The sequence below is a fragment of the Poromitra crassiceps genome, assembly GCF_964638095.1.
Source record: "Poromitra crassiceps genome assembly, chromosome: 12".
Lineage (NCBI taxonomy): Eukaryota > Metazoa > Chordata > Actinopteri > Beryciformes > Melamphaidae > Poromitra > Poromitra crassiceps.
The window spans coordinates 27,439,564-27,449,317 of record NC_139632.1 but is presented as its reverse complement, the minus strand read 5'-3'; the positions used below and the strand labels follow the sequence as shown (position 1 = coordinate 27,449,317).

Sequence of the window (9,754 nt, the reverse complement as noted above, 5' to 3'; positions counted from 1 at the left end):
CCCCACTCGCCCTGTGATGTCTGCACTGTTCTCCCCACTCGCCCTGTGATGTCTGCACTGTTCTCACCACTCGCCCTGTGATGTCTGCACTGTTCTCCCCACTCGCCCCGTGACGTCTGCACTGTTCTCCCCACTCGCCCCGTGATGTCTGCACTGTTCTCCTCACTCGCCCTGTGATGTCTGCACTGTTCTCCCCACTCGCCCTGTGATGTCTGCACTGTTCTCCCCACTCGCCCTGTGATGTCTGCACTGTTCTCCCCACTCGCCCTGTGATGTCTGCACTGTTCTCCACACTCGCCCTGTGATGTCTGCACTGTTCTCCACACTCGCCCTGTGATGTCTGCACTGTTCTCCCCACTCGCCCTGTGATGTCTGCACTGTTCTCACCACTCGCTCTGTGATGTCTGCACTGTTCTCCCCACTCGCCCCGTGACGTCTGCACTGTTCTCCCCACTCGCCCCGTGACGTCTGCACTGTTCTCCCCACTCGCCCTGTGATGTCTGCACTGTTCTCCCCACTCGCCCCGTGATGTCTGCACTGTTCTCCCCACTCGCCCTGTGATGTCTGCACTGTTCTCCCCACTCGCCCCGTGATGTCTGTACTGTTCTCCCCACTCGCCCGTGATGTCTGCACTGTTCTCCACACTCGCCCTGTGATGTCTGCACTGTTCTCCCCACTCGCCCGTGATGTCTGCACTGTTCTCCACACTCGCCCTGTGATGTCTGCACTGTTCTCCCCACTCGCCCCGTGATGTCTGCACTGTTCTCCCCACTCGCCCCGTGATGTCTGCACTGTTCTCCCCACTCGCCCTGTGATGTCTGCACTGTTCTCCCCACTCGCCCTGTGACGTCTGCACTGTTCTCCTCACTCGCCCTGTGATGTCTGAACTGTTCTCCCCACTCGCCCTGTGATGTCTGCACTGTTCTCCCCACTCGCCCCGTGATGTCTGCACTGTTCTCCCCACTCGCCCTGTGATGTCTGCACTGTTCTCCCCACTCGCCCCGTGATGTCTGCACTGTTCTCCTCACTCGCCCCGTGATGTCTGCACTGTTTTCCCCACTCGCCCCGTGATGTCTGCACTGTTCTCCCCACTCGCCCTGTGATGTCTGAACTGTTCTCCCCACTCGCCCTGTGATGTCTGCACTGTTCTCCCCACTCGCCCCGTGACGTCTGCACTGTTCTCCCCACTCGCCCTGTGATGTCTGCACTGTTCTCCCCACTTGCCCTGTGATGTCTGCACTGTTATCCCCACTCGCCCTGTGATGTCTGCACTGTTCTCCCCACTCGCCCTGTGTGTCTGCACTGTTCTCCCCACTCGCCCTGTGATGTCTGAACTTTTCTCCCCCCTCGCCCTGTGATGTCTGCACTGTTCTCCCCACTCGCCCTGTGATGTCTGCATTGTTCTCCCCACTCGCCCTGTGATGTCTGCACTGTTCTCCCCACTCGCCCTGTGATGTCTGCACTGTTCTCCCCACTCGCCCTGTGATGTCTGCACTGTTCTCCCCACTCGCCCTGTGATGTCTGCACTGTTCTCCCCACTCGCCCTGTGATGTCTGCACTGTTCTCCCCACTCGCCCTGTGATGTCTGCACTGTTCTCCCCACTCACCCTGTGATGTCTGCATTGTTCTCCCCACTCGCCCTGTGATATCTGCACTGTTCTCCCCACTCGCCCTGTGATGTCTGCACTGTTCTACCCACTCGCCCTGTGATGTCTGCACTGTTCTCCCCACTCGCCCCGATGTCTGCACTGTTCTCACACATCTCCAGTCTGTCGGCACATCACACTCGCCCCTCTTATCTGGACACCAGCATGCGCCGCCTTGAAATCCCCATTAATCTTCATCTTAAGTTTTCTTTTATTTTCTTTTTTACATTTGTGACAGGGTCTGGTGTTTTCGGTAACAAGTAGGCCAAGGTCATTTTTCAGTTTTTTACAGATTATGAAAGTGCCGATTGTAAGCTTTCAAATGGTGTGTTATACATTGAAAGCGGAAAATAGTTTAAGAAGATCTGCTTATTTGAACGTTCGTACTCCTAAAAGCAACATTCAGAGAAAATCGCCCTGAAAGTTGGTGAACAAGCTTGGTTTGCTACTCTAACAAATGAGTATCCTAAAACTGTTGTTTGTTATACTGAGTGTGTTCTTCAACATCTAAACTTGCGTAATACTGTAGGAAAGAAAAAAAAGTGAAAACTATTATTATTATTATTATTCCCCCCACCCCCCCCAAAAAAAACTCTTATCTTGATTTGTGTGATTTCACGGTTGCCTACTTGTTACCCATCTCAGCAGACCGTGTCACATTTGCATGCGTTATGCCGATGCACCGTTTTTTCCCTTCCTCACCCTCAATCATAGCACACAACTAATATTTATTCTTTTGGCTGGCTGCTTTCCATGACCCCCATGCTTGGAGACATTCCTAACATGACTGCGTGTTGACCTGTAGCAGCGGCAGTGTTATTGTGGAGCTGTTCATGCTGGTGACCGGGGGTCTCTCTGGGAACTGTCACTGTGACGGATGCCAAACGTGCGGCTGCGGGCGAGCGCTGACCTCTGTGCCAGCTTTGGGTACACGAGCTGCCAACTAATGGAACGAGAAGTGTAGCGACGTAACCACGACTATACCCCCCCACCCCACCGCTCAGCTAAAGTCCCTATAGCTCTAAAGTCTAATCCCCCCCTCCTCCTGACAAACAAAACACACCCAAAAGAACTCGCTGTCGGCATTGAATTCCAAGGAGAAAAAAAGCTCTTTAATGCTTGTTGATTTAATTTGCTGAACCCTTGCTCTTACTAAGTTGCAGAGTTTTACTTTACTTTTTGTTGAGTGATTATTTTTCATCTTGTTACAATAAATCATTTTACTTTCTTTTGTACATCAGCTGCTCTTAGACCAGCTCTTACACTGATCAGAGGGCAGAATGTGAGTCCAAAGTGAGTCTTTCCACCTGCTGTGTGTGGTGATGTGGGCCCCCTCCCCGTGTAGTGAGAACCAAGATGGCTGTCTCATCTCTCCCTTTCTGTCTGTCATCTTTTCCCATCGCTGTCCTTTGCTTTCCCTCAACACATCAAAGCCATTACTTGCTAGAAACTCTGTCAGTATATGTTGTAGCTTGCCCGTCTGTGGCTACATACCTGTGACCATACTTTTGCTGTGTGTATTGTGATGGTCATTACCGTCTCCGTTTGTTTCTTAATGTTGTTTGGGATCACTTTCATTGCTTTGTCACTGCCGTGACAGAGTTAAATGCACAATGTTCAACTTATGTCGACCGACGCTTTAACAGGGAAAGTAACATGTTTATTCCCATAAACGAGAAAGTAAAATGATTTTCTGATTGCATATACTGCATGCATATATTGTATGTTCTCTAACGATTGTGCCTAACTACAGTAGCGGCATGGCTTTATTTGACTTGAGTTTTTTGTGTTGAAACTGCATCCTAAACAGCATTAAACTGATTTTTTTCCTTCCTTTTTTTGACATGGTTGTTTTGATGGCGAGTAATGTTAAACCCCCTCAACATGTTCCTCTCTTCCTAGGGCACTCACTGAACAATGCGGTGAGGGATACAAGTGCAATGGATACACTACCGCTAAATGGTAACTTTAACAATAGCTACTCGCTCCGCAACGGGGACTTTGGCAACAGTGTGCAGGTGGTGGACTGCGGCCTCAGTCTGGACGATGCTGCCTTCGAGAAAATGATCATCTCCGAGCTGGTGCACAACAACCTGCGGGCCTGCAACAAGAGCCACCAACAGCCTCTCCACCAACAGCCACTCCACCAACAGCCTCTCCACCCACAGCCGCACCAACAGCCCAGTTTACACCATCAGCCGCACCAACAGCCCGGTTTACACCATCAGCCGCACCAGCCGCAGCAGTACCACCGTCACCCCCATACGGAGCGGGCTCCCCCTAAGGTGACGGTGGTGGGGGGCAGCAGCAGCGAAGACGACGCCATCGTAGCCGATGTGGCCTCGTCTCTGGTGCGCATGGGCCACGACCCGGCGGGCCTCTCGCTGCACCACCAGAGGGAGCTGGAGGCTCCGCTCATCCCCCAGCGGACTCACTCGCTTCTGTACGCGCCCCAGAAGAAGGTGAGGACCGACGGGGGAGTGCAGGAGAGCTTCGTCAGCCAGCTGACGGCCACCGACCCCTCCGACGACACAAGCCTGCAGTCCCCCAACAGAGACTCCTTGTACACTAGTATGCCTAACTTGAGGGACTCTCCATACCCCGAGAGCAGCCCCGACGTGGCGGAGGACCTCCAGTCCCCGTCCAACCGGAGCGAGAATGAGGACGTTTACTACAAGAGCATGCCTAACTTAGGGGCTGGCCACCAGCTCCAAGCCTATTACCAGATCAGCCGAGGGAACAGCGATGGGTACATTATTCCTATCACCAAGGAGGGCTGTATCCCTGAAGGAGATGTACGGGAAGGGCAGATGCAGTTAGTGACAAGCCTTTAAAATGTATTTATCAAACCCAAACTTCCTCTTCTCTCTCCTTTTTTGCAGTCCTGACCTCTTGGAGGACACACTGAGATGCCAGGGAGGCATTTATTTTCTTTTTAAAGAGAGCCTAGACGCCCCATCATACACGCTAGCCAACTCCACACCTCCTCTACCCCATCCTCATCCTGCCAGTTTCCCCCAAAACACACCACTCTTCCTACCTTTCCTGCAGACCAAGAGACTTGGCGCACAGCAATGGCAGTGCAAAGTTTTAAAGAGACTGTACATAAAATGCAGAGTCAAATTTCAATTTTAAGAGACAAGCCAACTATGTATTTAAATGTGCTGCTGCTGTTGAATTATTGAGAAAAAGTTAAGGTACAAATAAATAAATAAAACAAAAAAAATATTAATGGCTACATGAAATCAGCAGTTTACCAGTCAGAAGGTTGTACATACACTCCCCAACATCCTCGTCGAAGCCTGTTTTGTATTGTATACAAAATGACACCCTTGGACCGGGATATGGACTACGTTTGTTTGTCAAATTCCTGATCAGATTGTTATAATAGGAATATAAGGTCCCGGTTGCCCAGAGTCACTCCCCATCACCGTGAAGTTTGGACTGTATAACCACTAGCAATCAAGCCCCTGGCCTTATATTTTCTCAATTGTACATTGAACTGTTGTCAAGGAAAATGGCTCAAATATATATTTTGTTGTATTGCTAGTGTAAAATAACAATTCATGGGAAAACATAAATATGAAGAAACCTTTTAATTGAAAAGTTTTAACGTTTGAGAGACTATTGTGTCAAAGTTGCACATATGTTATACAATGTGTTTATGGTTCCAACACTTGATGGTAGTATGTTTGGACGTAAAGGCTGAAACAAGACAAGATGCATACTCACTTTCTCCACTTGTCAACAGTGTTTTTGGTTAATAAGTTCCACTGATATTGCCCATTGAAATGTGTTTATTTGATTTTGCCAAAGTGACATTACTTAAGTAGAATTGGGATACAGAAACCCAGACATTTATGCGTTGCACAGTTTTTTGTGTAACTCTGAATGAAATAGTTCTTTTCAACTGTTATGGCAGAGTCATGGGCAAGCGCAAATTAAACAAAACCAACTTTTGACAATAAAGTTTCTAGTCATAAATGTAGTTCTTCCGCCTGGGTTTGGACAATTTATTTATTGAAATCTTTCCAAAAAAAAAAAGAATGGGAAATGTGTGAATATTTTCCAGCACTGGTATACATGCTGTACTGTAGCTCATGTTTTTATGTAAACATGTTAAGGGGCTCATCACTAAAGACTGATGTAAAGTTCAACACTTGTTTAACAAATAAAATAAATGTGAGATTTTTTTGTCAAATGCCAGTTGCTTTTTTAATGGTTTGTGTTTTTGGTACTATTTGAGAAAATAGGTTTGATTATTTTGCTATGGACAAAAGACACTTTTGACTCAGGTTATAAGTAAGTCCCAAGCACCTTGGAAGGTAAATTGATGAATTTGTTTTCTAGAGGATTTATTTGCCTTTTTTGTTTCGCTTTTTTTCTTCAATCAGTGCTGAGTAGATTGAGCTCATTTCACCGTATGTGTTAGAGAAGCCAAATCTTTCCATGTGATTCAAAGATGAGAAACTCAGGTAGGAAAATTACATTGTAAATGTTCCTCTGTGTGGTTGTAACACTCCAATAAAGGTTCCAAAATGACACTGGTTCACAGCATTGTTCGCTTAGTATATTATTGAATGAGCACCACTTCTGTTCTGGCACCATTTAAAAAAACTGTAATACAAAAACTAACAAGTTGGATGTAATGCAGTATGAGAGTGGAAACATGTCTGTCATGGGGTCAGCGTCTGGAGAAATACATCTTACATTATATGCCCATGTATGACATATTTGCGCCAATTAATATCTGCTGCTGCTGAAGACCACATCCAGTTCCTGTACGGTGTATGCCTCAGGTACATCCAGTTCCTGTACGGTGTATGCCTCAGGTACATCCAGTTCCTGTATGGTGTATGCCTCAGGTACATCCAGTTCCTGTATGGTGTATGCCTCAGGTACATCCAGTTCCTGTACGGTGCATGCCTCAGGTACATCAAGTTCCTGTATGGTGTATGCCTCAGGTACATCCAGTTCCTGTATGGTGTATGCCTCAGGTACATCCAGTTCCTGTACGGTGCATGCCTCAGGTACTGCTAATTTATTAAGCATTTTAATATACCACCAGTTGAGGCGGAGTGACGGCTCTCAGCAGGGAGGCTGCAAATTGCACTATTTACCATTTGGCATTGAATTAAATGAACTCCGCAAAGACCACTTCCTGTCAGAGCCTGTGCACATAATGTTGTGTGGGCTGCCTGTTGTTTCCACTTTGTACAATTGAGCATGTGACATTTTGTGCAATTATCTGAGGGTACAAATTGCCATAGAAGAATTATGTTGTTTTGTGTGATCTACTGTACAGACACGTCAGTTTTGAATAAAATTGTGTGGTGATTGTTGACTGTTGAAATGGCAGACATAATGACGTGCATAATGATGAAACAAAATCACATTGTAAGAAGTCTGCTTTGTGCCTGTATGAGAAGCCTAAAGGGTCCATTACAAAGTATATTGAAAGAGAATCCTTTTTATAATTTCGTAAGAGGAAAATGTATATTATTAGGCAGTGACAAATCTTCAAACACATGCTCTCTCTGTCTAGCCACGCATGATTTCAAGTAATTACAAAGTGTGAATTCATTATAACAAATAATGTGAAGGGTTTTCTTACTGTTACAGCAGAGCCTTGTTTCGGATTGTACAGTATCCCATTTAGAAACCTTTTATAGAGTACTAGAGTAAACACTTGAGTAAAAAAGTAATGTGTCAATGTCAAAAGTTATCCCACCATGTTGTCATGACATAAATCACTCTCTCAGTCACTTTTCACAAGAATTTTCTGTTTACCTGAAATATAAACGACAACAGTCTAGTAGTGCAAGATTCTGTCTAAACTGTAAAAAAAAAAAAAGGGGTGGGGGGGCGGAAACAAAAGTGCACCTTTAACAGCAGAATCTCACATTTCGACCAAGATTGGAGAATCACTCAAATACAGGCAAACAAATAATACATCCAGCCCTTTCCTCACCCTCCTCCCTAACTGCAGTTTGTTTATCCTAGCACAGTGACCTAGACGCAGATAAGCCTGGCTGGTAAGCAGGTTTATTTTCACTATAAGGGCAGGGAAATATGATCTTGGATTAGCTATTTGTCTGTGACAGGGGATGTGGACCTGGGACCCTGCGTGTGGCCTTCTCGCCATACAAGAGCCTGGCTAATTCCACCTCTCTCGCTCAGGGAGAGTCTCGCCCTTTGTCAAACATTGATTCAGAAGTAGGCCAGGAGCCGAGGGCCGCAGAGCCTGCATGGTCGCTCCCACAGAGGAGAGCGGATCGGCCCCTGGAAACAGAGGTAGGGAATACTGTCAGCAGAATCCAGGTGAAACTGCTAAAGACAGATGTGCTATTGACTTTTTAGAGCCAAGAGACTAATGTGTGACCATTGTCGAATCAGAGCTAATATCGATGTTCCAAGGAATACTGTAGGGCATGATGCAATTGGATAAAATAAGAGATTTTCCTCTTGCTGACAGATTGTGGGGTTTTCTCCAGATCATGGAATGTGCTGGAGCTCTCCCAACTTTATTTCTGTGTCTCATCTCTCTAGGAAAAATACAAAGATGTTAGCATCATTTGCAAGAAGCTGTTGGTAGGTTGGTCACTTAGTGATTTAATAAACATTTAATTAAACTGATCATCTGTTTAGGATCAATTGAGCTTCATCAACTTGAAGAAAATGGTCATGCTTTCTTGAATTACAATCCATCACCAGTTGCATCGTATTATATTCTCCAGGATGTGCCTTCTTGACATCATCAGGTGTGAATGAAAATGTCAGTTTCTTTACAATCCCACCTTTAACAAATAGAGAGGCTTGCTCTGATGTAGGGTTGGGCGGTATCTGATTTTTGATACAGTTACACCCTCCCCAAATTTTCAAGGTATACGGTATTACTATAGGTTATCTATCAACTAGCTCGAGCATGCTGCCTGGCCAATCCTATAGCACTTGAATGCTACGCAGGGTGGGTCAACCGGTAGCCGGCTATCTCCGGTAGCTTCCTTCCAGCTTTGCCTGTACATAAGCCTCCCTCCAAAGTGCCAGCAGACAATTTATTGCAGCGTCTGTCCATGGACTATTGTTCTCTGTGTTGTCCTCCATGTCAATACCAACAAAAGTAAGTTATTCATTTTTTCATACTGGTGTCTCTGCTGCACAGCTGCTTTGATTCACTTCCATCAGTCTGGATTTTGATGTCAGCTTGCTGCTCGCTTATTTAGAGGCCATTTACACCTGGTATTAACATATGTCATCAGATTGCAATCAGATTGTGCTTGACCACATTAGCCTGATTTACACCTGGCGTTAGCATGCGTTTGGGGTGATCAGATTGCAATCTGATCTGCAATCTGATCTGATTGCAATCTGATCACCCAAAATGGGTGTCCTCTCAATCCGCATACAGTCGTATGCAGATTGAGAGGACACATTGCATTTACACTTGTGTTCAATGTGTACACAATGCATCCCTGACTGACCACCTCCGGAGGTGGTTTGGCCGAGATTGCAATCCATCTTCATTGTGTCTTGGGGCGTTTACACCTGTACGTTCAAGTGGTCAAGCACAATCTGATTGCAATCTGATGACAGAAAACGCATGTTAATGCCAGCTGTGAATGGCCTCTAAATAGGCTGTTTGCTGCATCCACTGGCAGGGCAGGGTGGGGCTTAGTCAAAGTTTGGGTAACACTTTACAATAACGTACACAAATAATGTAGTAGTTACTAGTAAACTAATCATTAACTAATAGTTAATGAGTAGCTAATGAATAATTCGTCATTAGTCAATCACTAGTTAATCATAGTTAATGAGTAGGTAGTCATTAGTTAATGATAAGTTCCTGAGTAGAGTAGTTCATCATTACTTAATGATTACTAAATGTCAGCTCGTGAATATAGTAGTTCATCATTAGTTACTGATTAGTCGGTCAGTTCCATGAGTAGAGTAGTTAATCGTTCATTAATGATTAATAAATGTCAGTTCGTGAATATATTAGTTAATCATTAGTTACTGATTAGTCGGTCAATTCCTGAATAGATAGATGGTTAATGATTAGTAGCCTAAATGTGAGTTTGTGAATATAAAGAGTGGTTAATCATTAGTTA

General features: G+C 45.5%; 1 protein-coding gene across 1 annotated transcript in view; it reads left to right on the top strand.

Moving 5' to 3' along the window:
- adgrl2a (adhesion G protein-coupled receptor L2a) overlaps positions 1 to 5,712 on the top strand; it is a gene marked incomplete at its 5' end in the record, with an annotated part of 126,961 nt that extends 121,249 nt beyond the window's left edge. Inside the window, one exon of the mRNA XM_083648255.1 lies at positions 3,549 to 5,712. Coding sequence (XP_083504381.1) covers positions 3,549 to 4,480 — 932 coding nt within the window. The 3' untranslated portion in view covers positions 4,481 to 5,712. The remainder of the gene's footprint in view (positions 1 to 3,548) is intronic.
- Between the last annotated feature and the right edge of the window lie 4,042 nt (positions 5,713 to 9,754).